Source organism: Typopeltis vanoorti, chromosome 14 (genome assembly GCF_054136105.1).
Source record: "Typopeltis vanoorti isolate ZY-2024b chromosome 14, IOZ_Tvanoo_1.0, whole genome shotgun sequence".
In the NCBI taxonomy this organism is placed as follows: domain Eukaryota; kingdom Metazoa; phylum Arthropoda; class Arachnida; order Uropygi; family Thelyphonidae; genus Typopeltis; species Typopeltis vanoorti.
This window is the reverse complement of record NC_143562.1, coordinates 64755254-64775963: the sequence shown is the minus strand read 5'-3', so window position 1 is coordinate 64775963 and position 20710 is coordinate 64755254. Positions and strand designations below refer to the sequence as shown.

The window sequence follows — 20710 nt, the reverse complement described above, 5'->3', positions numbered from 1 at the left end:
ACTCACTACAGATCGCCGCTTGGAACGCCAATGGCCTAAAAAACAAGACACTGGAGCTTCGAGAATTCTCTCACAGATACAACCCTGACATCATCCTAATTATTGAAACTCATCTAAGACCTGCAGACAATCCAAAACTGAGAGGCTACACACTATATAGAAATGACCGACTGGACTACAGAGGTGGTGGTACAGCCATATTTATCAGGAACAATGGAATATTCATCCCTCCCCAACCTCCAACCTAGAACTCGCCGGTGTCGAAGTCCACACAAACTCAACTGGAAGACTTAAAATCTACGCCGCCTACAACTCCCCCGCTAAGACCCCTATTTTCTGACGCCATAAATGAATCCATCAGCGTCGCTGGAGACTTAAACTCCAAACGTCCCTCCTGGAACAGCAGAACCACAAATAAAAATGTGCGTATCCTCTTCAGCTACACAGGATTAAAGAACGCTGTCGTAACATGACCCACTGAACCAACCCACCGCAGCCCAACTGGCACAGCCGACATCCTAGACATCGCCCTCCTACACAACATCAAATACCGGCACAGCATTCAAGCACTGAACGAATTATCATCAGACCACAACCCAATCCTACTTCACTTAGGGAACAAAGACCAATCACCTCCCCCCCAAACCTCCGTTATCTTGGAGAAACTTAGGAAAGTGCCACCAGAACACATTGGTCCGGTTCCCCTTATAAAAGCCAAGGAAGAAATAGACACGGCAATAAAGAACCTCGCCAATCAAATCAATAAACCCATACAGCATCCACAGTATCCACGATTACCCACAAACAAAATCGTCTCCCGGAAGAAATCATGGACTTAATAAGGGAAAAAAAACAGACAAAGAAAAAGATATCATAACACTCGTGCTCCCCAGGACAAAACAGCCCTCAACAGATTAAATAGATCTGTCAGAGAAGCTCTCCAGAACCACAGGAACTAACAATGGGACAACAAGCTCACCTCCATCTCCACAGCAGATCATTCCATATGGAAATTCCTAAACAACCTCAGGAACAAGCGCAAATCCCTCCCCCCCCTCTGCAAGCAGAACAGCACCTTGCATACACAGATGCTGACAAATCCGAAGCCATAGCAAGAAACCTGGAGGAACATATGAGAACCTAAACATCAACCATGTATACAAGATCCATCGTGAAGTCAGGTTCACAGTAAATCGTCCCGATGTCAATCCAAGCCCTATAATGCCTACCTCACCTACCGAAATAATCGGCATCATCAGCTATCTCAAGATCAAAAAAGCCCCAGGTCCTGACGGCATCACTAACCAAGTCATCAAGGCACTACCATGCAAAGCCATAGCACATCTGGCAAACATCATAAACTCCATCCTCAAATGGCAGCACTTCCCCCAGTCATGGAAAATAGCTGACATCATCCCAATTCACAAATCAGGCAAAGACCCACACCTACCTGAAAATTACCGTCCCATCAGCCTGCTATTCAACTTAGGGAAAATAGCTGAGAAAATCATCCTCATCAGACTCCAAGATCATGTCAACCAACTACATATCATTCCACAAGAACAATTTGGCTTCCGTCAAAATCAGCACCACTCAACAGATCCATAGACTGGTAGAATACATCACCACAGATTTAATTTGGAATCAACACACTGGAGCCGTCATCCTGGACATCTCAAAGGCCTTCGATAAGATCTGGCACCAAGGCCTCCTCTACAAACTTATCATCGCTAACCTTCCACTAAACATGATACACATGATCAAACCATACCTCTACAACAGGAGGATGCAAGTCAAAATCAATGAAACAGTCTGAACCCAACTGAAAATCCTCGCTGGAGTTCCTCAAGGATCACTGCTAGCCCCGATTCCATATAGATGTTGAGAGACATCCCTCAAAATCCTCTCACATCCACCATCGCCCTTTATGCAGATGACATGGCTATTCTAGCCAGATCTCGCTAACCACATCTCGTTACCAAAAAACTACAAGACACCATCCTGAATCTAGAAAAATGGTTTAAAGACTGGCGACTGCAATTAAACCCCCAGAAAAGCAAAACGATACTCTTCACAAGAAGACGAGCATCCCCCAAAGGAGACATCACCCTGTTCAACTCTAAAATTCCCTGGAAAACTGAAGCAAAATACCTCGGAATACTTCTCGATAAGCGATTATGCTTCAACAGCCACATCAAGAGCACAAAAGTTATCGCCCAGCTATACCCACTGATCAACAGACACAGCAAACTAAGCTCAAGAAACAAAATTCTACTGTACAAGACAGTGATCCGTCCCACAGTTATATACGCCTCCCCAGCCTGGAGCCATACCTCCAAGACAAACATCCTCAAGCTACAGAGACTACAGAACAAGTGCCTGTGAATGATACTGGACACCCCGTGGTGATGAACGCCCAGATCCACCGGGACATAAATATCCCCTACATCTCTCTCTCTCTCTCTCCACTACTACGCTCCCTAGCAGAAAAATTCTTTATGAAGACATCTACGCATCCAAACCAACTAATACAGCAAGTCGGAAACTATGACGGTAATGACCACTGGAAACATAAAAGACCGAAAGCCATCCTAACACTCAACGACGAATAACCACTTCTGCCCACTCGGGCGAGCTAAAATAGCTCACAAATCTCTCCCATCACTGCTCCCGAAACAAACAGGGAATATGAAAAGCGTCAAGCTTCACCCTCTGTGCCATATATGTCCTGCATCCCTTTGGTATTAATTTGGTCTAGCTACTCACTGATGAAGCCTCAATAAAGGCTGAAACCGGTCTGGGTAGTGACCTCCCACCATAATGTAATAACAGCATACATTTCCTAGGAAATGTGTTTTACATTATGGAAAATACCAAGAATAGCGATCAGAACTTAACCACCTTTGCTGCGAGTTGCCCGAGTTTGTACTACGTACTTAGACTATGCATTAGCTCACGCTAATAGTCGCCGATACTTTTATAGTTTATTATACTATATTCGGCATGAAACTCTCTGATTCCAATCTTTGAGTTTCTTATTCGGTTTTAAAAGAATGTGGGATTTAATATCCCCTTAATTTAAATAATATTTATATCGCCGAAATGAAGCCTATTGGCTCTTTATATTTACGTAGCTTATAAACAGTTTTATTGTGCGATATCCCCGTAGAGCAAACATTTAATTAATATTATTATGTAATCGTTTTGCATTAATGTTTCTCTTGTAATAAAAACAAAATAGTAATTGGAGATTTTCTTATATTTTTGTCTTATAATCCATCAGGAGTGATATTTAATTGTTTACCTCAGGGCGCGATCTAATCTGGCGACAGCCCTGGTTCCCCTTATCCAAAATTAAGGTGGTTTTGATAAGGTAGCCTAGCGGTGTGTTCAGGTTATTAGATGGTCGTCTCTAGGTTACGATTTTTGTGTCCATAGTTTTTGATGGAGGATGCCATTGTCTCCTCCCTAATCAAAAAGTAATTAAATTCGTCCCTCCAGCTGACGTTTCGTGGTTGCATATTACGTCTCGATGACAGGGCTGTTCACCAATGGGGAGAAAGCCACGTGACCGTGTGTGTGTGTGTTTTTAATAAAATCGTTCTGTAACTATTAGTATGTAAAACTCGGATGATAATTTTTCTGCAAGTTAATGACGTTTGGACGTGACAGTTGTTTGTTTCTGGGGAGATGCCTTCATAGATAAGATGTCGTTTTCTACGGACATAACTTGTTTTGTTTTATTCCTAAATTAGGTACTTTTCAATAATTAGACAGTTCTCTTCTTTAGCGATTGCATTGAATCCCTTAGAAATATACAAATTAATTTTAAAAAAATATTTTACATCCTTTTGTTCTCTGGTGTCATGGTTTTCTTCAGTTTTGAAAGATCTCAGTAAAATACTTCTTTTTTTATTGTTAATATATCTGAACTTATAAATTCTAGGAAGCATGTTGCTTTTTAGAAAATTCAATATTATTTAGTAAACGTCTTAATTCAGGCAGTTATAAAATTACCAGTAAACACGATTATAGATATCGATATTCATTCCAAAATATTCAGTAATTTATTCATATATGGACAGCAAAATTTCCAAGGCAAGTTAATATTTCTTGAAAACAATAGGGAGAGAAATTTGTATTAAAGAGACTATTATTCTGTCTATATTATTCTGCCCCTTATTAGAAAGTATGAAGAACTTTGTATTATTGCATCTTCATATTTATGTAAATGAGATTCGAGTAATCACACTTACTGGTATCCACACGAGGACTATAGTTTGCTAATAACCTTGTAATGAGATTAACTTTTTGCCTCGCTGTTTCAAAAAGCTGAGTGGGTAAATGGACAGAAATGGGATGATAGTTTGAAGACGTAGGACATAGGCGAAGGTTAGTGACGTCATCGATGTAATCCAACAGCTCATCTTTGGCGTGGTCCTCAGCCCATCTGGAACTTGGATCCTAAACAAGATAAATGTTTTTTTATTATATTTCAAGAAACATATTAAATATGAAAAAAGCTTTAATTTAACAACAAATTAATTCATTAGTTCTTTGAGAGAAACAAAATTCGACACTGCATTAACGTAAACTTTGTTCACAGCCTAACATGGAAACTAATATGATGTGTATAATACCATAATTATCCTCACAGAAATGCATATCTTATTTAAAATTCACAGCAGAGTAAACAATGCTTTAAAATGTCCCTTAAGATAGAGGACACCAACTCACAATTAAAACATAATCAAGCCTCCCTCCAGAATGTGTTTCATATTTAAAGTTATCTCAATTTCAACTATTGAGGCTTTTATTTTATACTAAGTGAATCGCCATATACACTGGGAAGTTTATTAGTCATCTCTATTTACGAAATCCATGGCTTTCAGAGACTGTTAAATTCTTTAAATTCTGTCCACGTCACACTTGATGTTGTATTTGCCATATGGTCATCCACTCCCAGCAAAGCGAACTCAAATTTCTGCGGTTCGGCTTGTTTCCATAAACGAAGGTTCTGAAATGTATTGCTGCCAGAAATGCGTATTCTTCTGTATTTGGAGGAAATGCCATTTAGATCTCTTTCTTCACTTGCATCGCAGGTGTTGTTTATTGGCGACCTGAAGAACCTGGTACGTACACTGGTGTCTCTAGAGCAAGGTTTCCAGTGTGTCACCTCTCCTGCTTCTCTCTCTCTGCACGACAAGCAACCAAAGACTTATCGGCCGAGAAATTGTGTGATCGGATTTGAGTTCCTACCGTATATTTGGCATCGGTTGTTAAAATTCTATACTAACACATTAAAATGCTTCTCGAATACTAGCGACTAATCTAGTTGTCACTTACTCTGTTTGAACCTGCTTAGAAGAACTCTGAGTTTTATGGTATGAAGAGATATTGTAGATTCCATCACTCAACCATGCAAGGAATAATTTCTATAATACTGCGTGCAAAAAAGGTCTTGTAGAAAACAACACCTAAAAATAATGATACCCCACCTCAAAAAAAAAAACTTCATCAGTGATCTTAGCCTTAACTCGAACAATGTGCATTACCACCACTTACGGACATTTAAACACCTGCTATTTCTAGAAGTACTTCAAACTGTCTGCTTTCACATTTCGAACTACACTCTGCAAAACCCAGAATATCCTCTTTTTATTCTGTTCTGGCTCAAGATTTTCTTTCTCGACTCATTTACTGTCTTTCATCGTTTTTCAAATTCTGATAACTGATCTGATTATTTGATTATTTATTTCTTAAACTTGATTTTCTGTACTCCATATCTAAGTAGTGAATTTTCTTCCCTTGTAACTTTGATGGCTATAATTCAGACTAGCTTCCCTTCTCTATCTTTTGATGACGCTGGAAGAGAGGCCGATGTGTTTGATATTAGTAGTGATCTTGCGCAAATTTCCCATCGAATAACCACATCACCAGATATTCTTCACCATCTTTCCAAAATCCTGTCCCATTAACTAGTTTCTGTTCCGAATATAGTCTGAATGATATCAACTCTACTCCAGATAACTCAGAACCGTACGTTTCCATTGTTTTACGACACCTCTTTAACTTGAGCCACTTAATATCGTGGCTTTTGACACTTATGTGACGCCCAAATTTACAATTGATTTGCGAAACAAGAAATCTATATTTGCATTTATTTTACATTGCAGCTCGGATATATATATATATAGCCATGAAAAAGTTTGAGAAAAGTCTTTTTTTTTCACTCAACATTATTTGTTGAGTGAAAACAAAACATCTACTACCATCTTATGATCAACCTTTCAGCATTTCAGGTTTCTCTGCGGTCATTCGTTACATGTCATGCTCTTCCTCTCTTCAGACTTCTCCATGCCTGATTACTTGAAGATGCTGTGCTACTTTCGTTCATGTTCTTTCTGATGTACATAAATCACCTCACTAACTTCAATCCTGTTTCTACTGACCGTCAACTCCACTCCCCCTCTTTTCATTTGATAAACGGTGTAATTTTCCTAAGCATCTCAAACTACAGATTTCCACCACCACCAATGTCTTAAATATTGATCTTTTGCTATATTCCAGTGGGGCGGGGATAACTTTGTCAATTTCATTGCATCTAAAACATAGGTATTATTTCGTGCAAAATATCAGCCTTCATCTCCTCTTTCTTTTAATATGAAGTTCTCTATGTAGGATACCATAATTATCCTCAGCTAACTCACACTTCTTGCCTTTCCTTCCATAACCACATTATATCCATAGTCTCCTCCTTTTCCAAAGGGAAAAAACACTAAAACAATAGGCGGATCCATACCCTTTTATTCTCAAACCACGACTTCTTACCTATACAATTTTGAAGACTATATAAATTCCAAATCTACCCAACCTTAGAATAATTCTTACATTTTAGAGTGTGAACCACAAGCACTTTCATAAAATGTTTAATGCCACCAACATAGTGCATTTCGGCTCAACCGATGACTCCTCTCGAAGATTGATTTCGGTTACTTTCTTATAGACATTGTACCTCTATTATGGTTGTTATAGAGATTTTCATGGGCATTGTTCGCCCAGCTGCATGCTTCATGCTCGCAGGTTATCGGTTTCGTAAGGATTACATCTATTCGGATAAGTGTATGGTTCTAGAATACGACTTGATACTTATGTGGGCTGCTAAATCACATAATCTTCAACCCTGCTTGAGTACGTTATTGACAAGGAAGAATGAAGCAATTGTTTTCTTATCTTTTAAATCGCCTGGAACGATCTCGTTCTATAACACATAATAATAATAATAATAATAATAATTATTATTATTATTATTATTATTATTATAACGGTGTCTCCATGGAGTCAAAAGACTCATTGCGAGAGACCCTACATTGACACGCTAACCATTATTCACAAAATACCTATCATACTTCTCGTTAAATTCATTCACAGACGAATCATTCACAACCCTCCAAGCAAAAAAGTTAAGTCCTATCACCCTTGTTAACCACACTCTTACACAATCTCCAGTGATGTCTCCTCGTTCTCTCCTTTCCTGCACTGGTCTTAAAAAAGTCATCGGTATCAATCCTATAAAATCACTTTAATAATTTATATGCCTCTTTCATATCTCCTCTCCTACGTCTATCAGCTAGTTTTTGGAGCCCACAGATCTTCAATCTATCCTCGTAGGGAACATTCCACAGACCTGCACCAATCTTTATAACTCGTCTCTGAATCCTCTCCCATTTCTTCATTACTAAGAAATCCAGGTGACCAGATCTGTGGGCAATAGTCAAAATGCGATCTTATTAATGCCTTATAAAGTGGAACAATAACTTCCTTATCCCTGCTTGTCAGTGTGTTCTTCAGCAACCATGTAATTTGATGTGATGTTTTAGCAACCTTTGCAATATGCCCTTTAAACTCAAATTCTCTGTCCACAATAACTTCCAAGTCCCTTGCCTCCTCGTCAACCTCTTGCAGTTCAATTCCATTAATATAGTAAATAGCATGTGATCTCATTCTCCCGAAGTGCATCACCTTACACTTAGCCACGTTAAACTGATAGCCATTTACCTTAGCCCATACTCTCAGCCTATTTAAGTCATCCTGCAAGATATCTACATCATCTGAATTGATTATCGCTCTTCCTAATTTTGCATCATCAGCAAACAAGTGGATATTTCATTTCAAATTATTTCCAATATCATTAATGTACAAATTAAACAATAGAGGACCAAGTACTGAGCCCTGAGGTAAACCACTAGTCACCTGCCTACTCCTGCACTCAGCTCCTCCATAAACCACTCTTTGATATCTATCCACCAGCCACCCTCTAATCCAAATCACCATCTTCGGATCCATACCCATTTGCTCTAATTTATGCAACAGAGTTCCGTGTGGAATCCTGTCAAATGCCTTTGCAAAGCCCAGCAGTATCACTGAGTAAGGATTTCCTTTATCCATCTCCACTGTTACTTTATTATAGAAAGTAAGCAAGTTACTGAGGCAAGACCTACCCTTCACAAAACCATATTGCTCCTTATAAAGTATCATATTGCTGTTCCACCCAGTCCTGAATTGTAATTTTTACTAATTTATCCAAAACCTTAACTATCACTCCACATATATTGATTGGTCTATAACAACAACCTCTATCTTGGAGTCTCCCTTATGCAGTGGAATTATTTTCCCCTCCTTCCACTCTATTGGAACTTTATCAGAACTGAGGCTTAAATTAAACAGCCTGTTTAGAGGAGGTGCTAATTCTCTTGCACATTCTCGTAACACATGGGCCGATATGCCATCTAACCCAATGGCAGTGTTAGCATTAAGGTTTTGTAATATACTAAGCACTTCTATTTCGTCTATCTCTAGACTCTCATCAGTCAATGACACATTCAGCACTGCAATATCACAACCAAGATGGTACATTTTTGCAAAATGATCACTAAGCAACTGAACTATTTGATTTGTTTCTGTAATTTTCCTATCCTTAACACTTTTTAAAGTCATCCTTCCATGGTTATTCTTCCTTTTATTTGCCACATAGCGAAAGAACTCCTTAGGGTTTCTTTTGGACTCATCAGCTAGCTTCCTCTCATAATTAGCTTTGGCTTTCCTTACCATACAGGTTATTCTCTTTTCCTGTACCTTTTACTGCTCATGGGAACGCTCTTCTCCTTTTTCTTTATACTTTCACCACAGCATTTTCTTTATCTGCAACTCCTGCTTAATAATATTATTCATCCATCTTACTCCTACTTAAATTCTCCTTCTGACTCTGGGAATACAGTCTGATACACCTTTCTTTAAATACTCCTTGACAATCTCCCACGCACCATCAACATCTCTCCCCTTTAAATTATCCTGCCATAGCACTGCTGAAAGCTGACTTCTAAGCTTGTCATAATCACCAGCCTTGTAATTCCACATATACCCTTTCTTATCATAATATTCAGCACATCTTACAATCTCCCAGGTCAAGACCAGATTATCGCTTTCCCCAAGTGGAGCAGTGTAACTAAATTACTGATTGATATGTTCACCGATGCTATGACCAGATCTAATACTCTCGAATCTCTTGTCCCTTCCATTACATGCTGTTACACCCTGATAACTTAAGAATGTGAAAATTTCAGTTATCATGATGTAACAAGAGAAGAAATAAAAACCCTGTATAGATAACTAAGTAAGCCAGCTTGTTCCTAAGCAGATATCGTTAAGAGCCTTTGAAAGTAACGAATACAAAAAATAAAAGGAAAGAAAAGCATGCTTGCATCCAAGTGAAAAATATAGATGAAATTGTTTGTTGAAGTAAATGAAAAAAGGAATTTTATTACAGTTGTGATATGATAAAATAAGTTTAAGTAAAGCAAAGAAGATTAGTCATAGGATTTTGTATGTGAGAGGCTAGTTTTTACACTTGAAATAAGAGAATAAAGATTCGAGTTAATTCTTAGAAAATTTTGGAAAGGGATTAATTTAGTATAGATGACATAGAGGTTAGCTTAAGCAAAAACCAAAGCTCAAGGTCATAATTCCTAAATTGAGACTTCGTCACGTGTCAGTCGCGTGCACACGGACCACATGATGTTTTAGCAGAAAACGCCACTCTAATTGGTCAGTGAAATCGACTCCAGTAAGGGGGGGGGAGGAAAGGAAATTGAAGAAGGTGCCCGGTAGGGCTCATCGTTTAAAAGGGTTAGGAACCCCCCACGAAGCTTTTTTCCTCAGAGTTTTTCTTCAAGAGTCTTCAAGGTCTCACTCGGTTTTCCTGAGTGACGGGTTAGGAGATTTCTCCGTCCGACACAATAAGGAAACAAAGTGTGCGGGATTTCGATTCCGTGTTCCTATTGTAAGAAACGAGGGACGCCGTTTAGTTAAAAAGAGAGAAGATAATGTCAGTGTGTTTCATCGTCCAGTGATCGTAACGAGAGAAAGAAAATTCTATAAAGGAGTCAGTGCCCACGTGGTGAATTTCACAACCATAGAATAGATGATCCGATGTATGTCCTCGATTGAAGAATGTAAGGTAAAGATTGTGAAAGCCCATCTTAGTGCCAAAAGAACTTAGGAATGATAAGTTATAGAAGAGTTCATCCTAGGAAGGTAAAATATCGGGAAAAGGTAGAAACCAGCGTAGAAGACCCAAGTCAAAAGGTACTGTATTTGAATTGACATGAGATTTTACTGTGTAAAATCTCATGTCAATTCAAATCATATGTAACTAGTCATTGTTCAATTACTGAACAGTTGAAAGGATTAATGAGAATTATACTAGGACTTTAGTAAATGTCAAACTAAAATAAAAATGAGCTTGTTATTATTAATTAATACGTAATTCATGTACCTAGAGATTTATGCATGTACATTGTTTTAATTAAGAGAGTTTTACAGGTCAAAAGTGTGTATTAGCTCAGCGAAAGGATAATTTTAATCCATATTGTCTTAGTGAGAAAATTAGAGTAACTGATTATATATGTCCTAGAAAATACAGAATTATAGCGTGATCAAACCAGTAAGGGGTTAGACAAAGGATCAACTAGTTCTTGGATTATACTTGTTTGTATGTATAGAATCTGTTATGGCAATATGATCACAATTCTCCTGTAGGATCTTAACCTAATACTTGTGTTTAGCTAGTGAAAATTTGTATTATATATTCTGAGTATTGAATTGAGTTTTATTTGATAAAGAATGAATTGTACCATGTTTAGAGTTCAATAAACTTTTGTTCATTGAAAATACAGTTGTCTGAGATTGCCGCTCAATGCACCACTTGTAACAACATACGAACCTAATCACGCGGGGGGTGGGGATATTTGTTAAGTTACGAGATAAAGGTCACGACTGCATATTAGTTTCACACTCAGACATATTTTGGTAATTGCTCCTTGTTTTTCAATTTTGTATCTTAAACTAAATGTCCTGAAAGGTGCAGTATAAAATAAATATTTAGGGATACTAAGGGGAGAAGACGCTTGAATATTTGTATTTGGGTGATATCTCGTATATAAATAAGATTTGGACAAAGACAAGTCGAGTTTCACATGTAAGGATAGTTGAAAGCCTAATAATCATAAATTGGGACACAACAATGCTGTCTCAGGTAGTTATCTCTTAACAACTGTATAAGCTCTATTTCCTTTGTTCCTTGTGACCATTCCTTTTCCCAATCTATGTCCCCAAAGTTAAAATCCCCCATAATAATTACTCGACCTTCACTCATCATGCTAATTTACCAATACATACTATCTACATTCTCCCTTATACCCCTTGGATTATAACAACAACCGATTACATATTTCGCCCTGTTGATCTCTATCTCACACCAAACAGCCTGAAATGAACTGCCCTCAACATACCTGTCACCTTGAGGCACTTCTATCTTTTTTTGGCTTTAACGCTTCGTCTATTATTAGTAAAATCCCCCCCCCCATTCTGTCATCTCTATCCTGCCTGAAATTACTGTACCCCTTACATTCACTCCCTATAACTATATCATTCTTAGCTAACCAAGTCTCGCTAATTCCTATAATTTTTGGCCAAGTTACACTAAGTAATGGCAAAAATTCATCAAACTTATTCCGAATACTTCGGGCATTAGTATACATGAAATATGCAATACTCCCTTCCTCCCATAATCTCCCTGTGTGTGAATTAGCCCACTCTGTATACTGTTAATTTTCTGCGAACAATTAATCCCAAATTCAGAGCGATTAATGAATGACCTTAGTACTATTTACAGCTGATCTCTTATCACCTGCCTACCCTAGCAAATCTCTTTCCCCTGTTTTTGACCGCTTACTTTATCCTTTATCAATAAAGGTTCTAAATGCCAAGCATCCAATCCATTTAAATACTCCTTCCTTTTATCAAACTTATTCCAGACATTCATAAAATAAATATTCAGTTTCATTTCTTTGCAAAAGCTTTTACACAATCTTGACATTTACTATAATTGCTCTTCTGTTTAATTCATCACTGTCAAATCTTGGTAGCACACTCATGATCTTTCCACTCTTGCTCTTTGCATTCATGGCTATCATTAAATCCTTCAAATCCTGTCTCACAGAACATCTTTCGCTACCTAGATCATTCGTTATAACTGCAATAATCTCACTCGCTCTATCTTTCTGCAATTTCACAGCCTCAGTTATATCCTTAATCTTTGATCCTGGATAACACTCCTTAATTACTCTAAGGAGTGTTATCCATCCTTCACACCCTTAATTATAGAATTCCCATACAGCACAATATATTTTTTCTCCTTTTTAACTTGACATCCTTTACCCCCACTGATGCTTGTTTTTGTCTTGATCTTCTCTCACATTCTTTTGTATATCGTTCAGTAGTCTCTGTGTATGTGTTTCTGCACTATTTATTCCATGCACACACTCATTTAATCAGTTACTAAATAATCCGTCATTCTCATTCCTTGTCATTCTTAATCCCCCCATACTTTCTATTCCATAAAAAAACATTAGAACATATTGGAATGCTGCAAGACAGACTATACAATTTGGTCAGATCAAAATTGTAAAATATATTACAGCCATTAAAAAATGTCAGTTCCTTTGTCTCAGGAGAACTTGCACAACACAATTTACTCCACATGCTTCTATCAGTTACATTGGGGTATGGCTGTATAAAAAAGGCATGTTTCCTGTGAGATTGATGGCACCTAACTGTGAAGTCTTAATGATCACTTAAACTTGGGACATTATACAAACCAGATATATCATCATATATTACACTAAAAGTTCGGTGTTTACACGAGTCAATTAATACGGGCAAAACAGTTGACACATTAGTAGATGTGAAATGGACTGCATAATCTTTCGTTTCTACCTTTACATCAGATTCAAGAGGTGATACCATAGACTCACAAGATGATAAAGATGTTAAGTAATCTGGATTGACATCTCTAGTAACTACAAAAAAAAAATGGTTGACTCAGATGACATATCAAAACTAGAAAATAAAGGATTGATGTCATCACTACCCAAGATTTTGATTGGCAGGTGAGAATTAACTGTAGCATCAGAAACTGAAAGGGACAATACACTGGTATGCACACATTCATCTGACAGTTGGCCTTCAGCAACCAGGTCAAGGCCTTTTGAAAGTTGATTTAGATGACCATACTCATTAGGCAAGTCTGACTCCTTATCCTTTAATGGTACCAAGTCATCTATAACACTGTTACTTGAGTTGTCAAATGTTGTTTTTAAATATTTACCTAGTTTAATTTTACTAAGTGGGATAGAAACTAACGTTTCAAGATGCTTAACCTCTGAGAACGATTGCCTTACATTACCTATATTTGGCTTTATGGCCATTTGACTCTTTGTAAGGTTCAGATCTAAGTCCATCACAGGTCTTTTTGACGATTCTCCTTGTTAACTCTTAGTTATCTGTGTTTCCTTCGTTGACTACCGCTTTCTTTGGCCAGACACAATATGACTATGCATGTTCAGTTTCCCTGCTTCATGATGATCATTTCCCGAAGCTCCCTGCTGTGTGCCGTCCACTGAATATTGTTCAATGTTTGAACAACGCACATTGCAGGCATGTTATTCACTGTATTAGGATTACTTTAAAAAAAAAAAAAGATAGAAGATTACATTTATGCAGCTTGACTAATATCACCAAGGGACGATTAAAATCGCCTGCGTTCAAGTATAGCCCATCACGTGCACTACGCAAATAATGAATAATATAATATCATTCAAAATAACAGTTATTTCGGAATGTTTTCTCAACAATTTCTCTTCAATCTTAAATATTAGGTTTTCAGAGTTGTTAAATGAGAAACATCATCACTCCCCTAAAAATGAAACGAGATATTAAATGAATCAAATTAGTCAATAGACGGAAATAAATCTTTTGCCAGAAATTCAGGCACTGTTGAGGAAGTACCAACAATAATAAATTAGCAAATAGTGTTGTTTTAAAAGAAACTTCAATTTTAAGTAGTTATTTTAAAAAATATTCTTAAGATAATTTTCAGTATAATTTAATTTATTTATCGATAATAACCCTTTACAGTATTGTGCTTATTATATAGAATTTTTTTCAGTTATGATTATATACCTGCATTTTCTCAACATCTCCTTTCGTAGGCCAAGGTTTGTGCTTGCACTGGAGGCAACCCTCACCCGCTAGAGGGACTACTGCTAAAACCAACACCACCACTAATACTAGTGGCGCTCTCACAGTGTCACGGTTGCTCATAGGCATCACGTGACAAGTTTAGTTCGTTGTGTCGTCATGGCGCCTACAAGAAACAAACAGCAGCAAAAAATTAAAAACTTATATTCAGAATGCAATTATATATTATAGCTAAACTATACGCCTAAATTATTTCGTTGTTAAACATAACGAATGTATCTCATTAACATTAATATATCTCAGTAAAGGATCCGATAATTTATTTATATAAGTCGAAAATCATTACATTTTTATACTGAACTCTGTTACTACATATACGGAAACTTTTCATGCAGCTAACATTTGCTCTGTTTTATCGATCTTTCGTTTATGGAATATGTGAAAATGCTTTCAATTTCAACCAACGAGAAAGTCTTCTTAAGTAAGAGTTATACATATGTATAAAAGAAAGACCATTTTGTCTTCGTTGATTGCATACTGTTCAAAGTCCGTATATATATTTCTATCTTTATCCGAAGTTCTGACAGGAATATTAAAGGCGATAGCAAAATATCTTTATGCAACATGAGAAAGTAAAATTTCATAATGGGACTGAAATCTGTTGGATTTAACATCTCTTCATTGTCTTTGCTTATACCATAACGTGTTACCTAGCAACGCGATCATAACTTACATTAGTTTGAAATGAAAGTATGACAAAATGTGACGGTCATGCTATTTGGTGGCATAAGCAATAAATAAAGCACTGATAATGCATTCTACTAGAGGTCAATAACTAGAAAGAAAGTGTTGTATTAATTTTTATCATTTCTTTTAGAAATCATTATAATGCTACATTTTAAAATTGTGCAAAATTCTGAGTACCTATGTGACTATAGTTATTACTTACTGCCTGCTCAGAGACCTTGAGCATTATTAAAGTTGTCATTTGCAAGTATCTTTCGACGTAACCAAAATCTGATTCGTTTTTGGCAGTTAAGCGGAAATATGGCAAAATTTCAGACAGAATGTGAGAACATATGTAACATTAATCTCGACAGCGTGCTATCGTTTGACTACTGAGAGAGGCAACCGTAGTTTGAGTCTTCCTTGGAATGGCAGAATAATGAAATATAAATGAAATGCTCTCGACCAACCATATTTAAAATATCCTCTGACTCAATGTAACCTCTTTTGTGATGCATTTCTAAAATATTCCTTATCGGCGCCGCAGAAATAGGAAATAAAATTATTCACAGGAAGTGCGATAACGCACCTGAAGGAAAAGGTGTGCAGTTTGTTGTCAAGTCACTAGAGATACAGGAGAAAGCCAATTACCAGAGTTCGGTAGACATTAAACGAAACTTCATTTGATGTGGCTAGTTGCTGATTCTAATAATAAACATGGATTCTATGTAGAAATTGAATAGTTTGAAAAATATTGAATAGAAAAAACAAAAACAACTAATTTATGGAGATTTTGGTTTGAATGAGAACATGTATTAGTATTCAAGAGCGCACCATCCATTTGAAAACACAAACTTGTTTATTCATATAAAATATTTTATTTCCCCCTCCACCCTCAGGCATCCTATATCAAACTTATTAAATAGTTATTGTTTTCCATTAAAAGAGGGATGCAATTTTAAGTTACACGTAAAATCATTATAATAATGAGAGATAAATTATGATAAGAAAGAATATTCCTTAAATTTTTGTTTTAAAAAAGGAAAATAAGTAGTGCTGCAATGAAGTGAATCTGGCTACTTTAATTATTGATGGCTAATCGATATTATGGGATAAGAAATAAGGAGGGAAATGATATGAAGATTTAAAGATTCTAATACAAGCAGTTGATAATGAATAAGGAAACATTGGGTTAAAGCAGTTAGGTATTTTTATTATAGATGTGAGTGTGTGTGTGTATAATACTTCGTTACATCTACACCATCTACTCGTATTATACTGTGCGAAAGGCCAGTTAAGTCACTCTGTGATGACTTGTCTCTGCTCTCTCTCTCTCTCTCTCGATATATACTTGCCTACTTTAGATTGCCTGGAACGGACTAAAGTAGGTAAGTAATCCGTGAATACAGCAAATAACCAGTTTACATAAATGGTCACGTTTATAAATTAATATGCCTATTAAATTTTACTTTCTTCACTTCTCTTTTCATGTTTATCTATTGAGGTTATTATTTTTTTTTTTTTAATAAAAAAGAGAAAAGTTTGCTTTTCTAATGTTCTTTATTTTCTTCATTAGAGAAAACCTTTTTATTCGTAATATTTGCAGTTGAAATCTAATGAATATATTAAACAAGAATGAATATATCAGACAGCTGAATCATGAGGTACTCTACTTCTAGGCGTCTGGCTCTTTGAAGATCTCTATACAACTTCTAACATTGTCAACTAATATCCTACCAATTTTACTAAGTAATTTAAGTAAATTCATTTTAATCAACGGTATGATACGTGAACACTGAGCTTATTAGTCTTTTAATTGAACATCAGCGTTTGTTATAATTGATCGTCTCTTAATGAAACTATTATCCGCTCAAAAGAGCGTTATCAGCGTATCGCATCTGAGTTATTGCTATCAAAGATAACCTAGATTGTTATTAATTTTTTCATTACATACTCTACGATTGTAATATGACTAACTGGCCTATTTTTCTCTATCTTATGTAACGAATTTCTCTTATGAATTGGAATAGCCCTCGGAAACTTCTAAGCGCTTAAGACTATTCTTAATCTCAGTAACTTATTGAAAATTAATAATGAAAAGCGAATTAATTAACTCTGATCAGCATGCGCGTTTGGGAGGTATATCATTTCTCCTTCAGACTTTATTAATAAATTGTTATATAATTAGTAAAGCACTTTTGAAACACAAACCTGTTTTTTTCCTAATCCGTAATAATCCACGACCTGCCAAGAATCCTTGGTTTTGTAATCATAATTTTAGGATAGGTTGTGTAGTTTGTCCTATATCTAAACATATTTTCTTTGTAGATTGCATGTGTTTCCAGGTCTGTTTGTCTATTTGAAAGGTGAAAAAATCCCAGTTTCCCTTCGGAACCCCCCCCCCATCTCTGTATGAGACTTGCAAATTCATCTTCAGTTGAAAAATTATGATAAAGATTATTCGCGTTCTAGACGGGATATGAACCCAGGTCTTTCCAACAAAGACATCGTCGATTCCGACTGAGCCACGGAGACTCTTGATTTATTTTCTGCTCCATTCATTTGGCCAGATTAGCAGCGTTCTACATTCAGCACCATATAATTCTGCTCATCTCAAGAAGATGAAATGGGCACCTGTTTTTGCTGCTATATATATAGGTCACATGAAATCGCCATCCACTAGAAAAAGCGGTAGTTATGGTCATAGGATTTGAATGACTTCTTCTTCTGGTGTGGGTATTAGGACGACAGCAATATGTAAGAAATACTCGTGTATCGTTTAGAGTCTTAAACTATGTTGAAAAGTTTTACGAATTTTTTATAAAATTTTCAAAATAAATTAATGAACATATTTTATTAATTACAAAAGAACTGAAGTAGGCTTAAATTTACAAAACCTTGCAGTGTTCAGAGGACTCAAGCTTCAAGATCTTATGATTAGTGCCTTAAAGATATCTTCTATGGACGTAGGAGAAAAGATCTTTAAGAAAGAAGATGACAAGAAAATCGTGGAGGAACACTGTTGCCAAAACACAGTCCTGTGTTTTTCGCGCATTAAAACTTGCTTTCCTCTTATCTTTGTTTCTGCGTTATGTCTTTTCTATTAGATTTGCATGGACACTACTCCACTGAACTGGTCACCAGTATTCCTCCACATGCTCTAGTCATTCATCCATATACTGTGGTGAGTTAACCATTCTCAGGGGTGGCAGGGATTTTCCCTTACACAACCTGAATTTTTCATCTTGAAAATAGGGCAAAAAGAACAGGCACAGTTTGTAGATGTAATACTGGTCTTAGTTTCTTTGGCTGTAAAGCCACGAACCTGAACTCTTCAAACAATAAATTATAGAAAGGGAAGGATATTTTTCGAGACCTCCCTTGCGTGGGGTTGATATAACAAATTACGTTTACTTTAGTTGGTTTTTTTTTTTGTTCCAGGTTAAGTTAAAAAGTGTTATACTAATTCAAAAATAGTATTCATCTACCAAGAAGTACAGCCATTATTCTGTTTAATAAAAATTACACGAGCTACAAATATATTTTTGAAGTTTTCCTCACAGATTGCAAGCTTTTGCAGGTCGTTTGGTTGGAAACCTTTTGAAGTATAAAAATGGGTTCATAGTGTGCATAAATTTCTAATTATTTTTCTTTTTATTATAATCAGAACAGAGAAAAACTGTACTTGTTGAATTCTGAACTACTGTGACAGGCTTATTTAATTACATGATAGTTGCGATGCTAAATGCATTGCATTATGATTCATGTAAGGAAAGTATAGCTTACTTAGAATCATAAAGAGGTACGATTCCTAATAACATCTTTTTAATGGCACCATTCATTATCGCAGTTAATTGAACATAAAGCCCTTTTTCGTATGTGTTTAGGTTTTCCTAATTTGCCATTAAAATAGTCCAGTTGAAATGATTAAATAGATTTTAATAGGAATATAAAATATGAAATGTCATTATATTTAACTATACTGGAATTAATTATTGCAGTTTCGCATATTTTTTGCCAATAAAAATCAAAATATAACGAAAAACAATCTTTCATTCTCTTCTTGAACTTAGGGCAACGAAAATTACCGTTTTCGTTGTCCTAATTACACAACGAAAACTGTTGTTGACAACAACTTCTCTCCATCCAGGGAGAAGTTTTTGCCAATTCGGCTAATTTCTCCCTTTGTTTTCCTACATATTTACCAGCAAAATTGTAATATACAGCTGAACAGTTTTCTTGTAAAGATTCTTCTTCACGTATTAGGCTCAATGGCCTGTTACGGAGCTATCCTTAGCTCTTCTAAGCCGTACCAGTCCCAAGGATAAGGTGGCTAGCCCTGTCCCTCCCGGTGTGTCCTATGACTATAGCCCGTGTGTTCACTGGACCGGTTTGCCTGCTTGCTGGATGAAAATCCCCAGATAAACTGGGGAGAAAAACCCTACTGTCCACGCCCAAGACCGGCTAACTTGGCTATGGCTGAGAAAGATCCTTAAGCTCCTCACGTCGCGACACTCCTTTCCCAGGCATATGGTTGCGAAGCGCATAGCCACTCGGTCTACCGCGCGGAGTAAGGATTCCAACTTCCAAATTTTAGTGAAGATGAACTTGTACTAAACATTCTTCACAAGCTGCGATAAGCTTGTGAAGAATGCCATTGTCTACATTATACAAATATATTAGTATAAATAAATGATGCCGAGTGATGTTATTCGCGACGCGATTGGTCTGTTGAGAACTTGGAGATGGATACCGTGTCATAAATCCTCTTTTGTGTATACTCTTTTTTACTTCAATTTATACCCTTTAGTCTTTTGCACAGACGAGAGCGCTGGTGATATACAGTGGTATGGAGACAGCTAAGCGAAGCGACGCGCTGTTCGGGTCGCATCTGGCTGCAGGAGACCGAATAATTTAATAAGGAATCATCGTATGGACTGAGTCCATTCTGAATTAAGAACATATTGTTCCAAGTATTTAAACATGACTTCAGGCCGCATGTTCTACAATGTTACACATTTACAATATCTTGAATGCGCAAGCTGGTTTCGTGATAACAGTGTACCTATCCATTATTCTCTGTTATTTCTCGTTGATCCGAAGCAGATTTATCATAAAGTAGTTTCTGAGGATTCTGAACATAAAACTGCGTAAAGTATAGACCATAAGGCACGACGGCCATTTGTACAAAAGACGAGGTTTCTGCATTTGGCCCTTTCAGAGTCAGATTTGCATTTGTTGCATGTTTCATTATCTGCTGAAAATGAAGCCGGAAGTTTTGTCTCAGGCCACTCGAGACTTTTTTTTTCTTGAAATGTTTCGGAATTCCTGTTATTGAACTATGCTTAGATAACGGGATATAAGTTTGAATGGAATGGAAGTGACG

The 20710-nt window shown here is 36.7% G+C and overlaps 1 protein-coding gene across 3 annotated transcripts in view; it reads right to left on the bottom strand.

Moving 5' to 3' along the window:
- LOC150099547 (putative G protein-coupled receptor CG31760) overlaps positions 1-20710 on the bottom strand; it is a 365151-nt gene that overhangs the window by 121177 nt on the left and 223264 nt on the right. For 2 of the 3 annotated variants that reach the window (XM_090403832.1, XM_090403834.1), the window contains exons 3-4: positions 14581-14764; positions 4257-4464 (exon numbers count right to left, since the gene is read on the bottom strand). In XM_090403832.1, the coding sequence (XP_090259958.1) occupies positions 4257-4464; positions 14581-14727 (355 nt within the window). In that variant the 5' untranslated portion in view covers positions 14728-14764. Of the gene's footprint in view, positions 1-4256; positions 4465-14580; positions 14765-15547; positions 15795-20710 lie in introns of those variants that run through there. The other variant, XM_090403833.1, reaches the window with a different exon arrangement.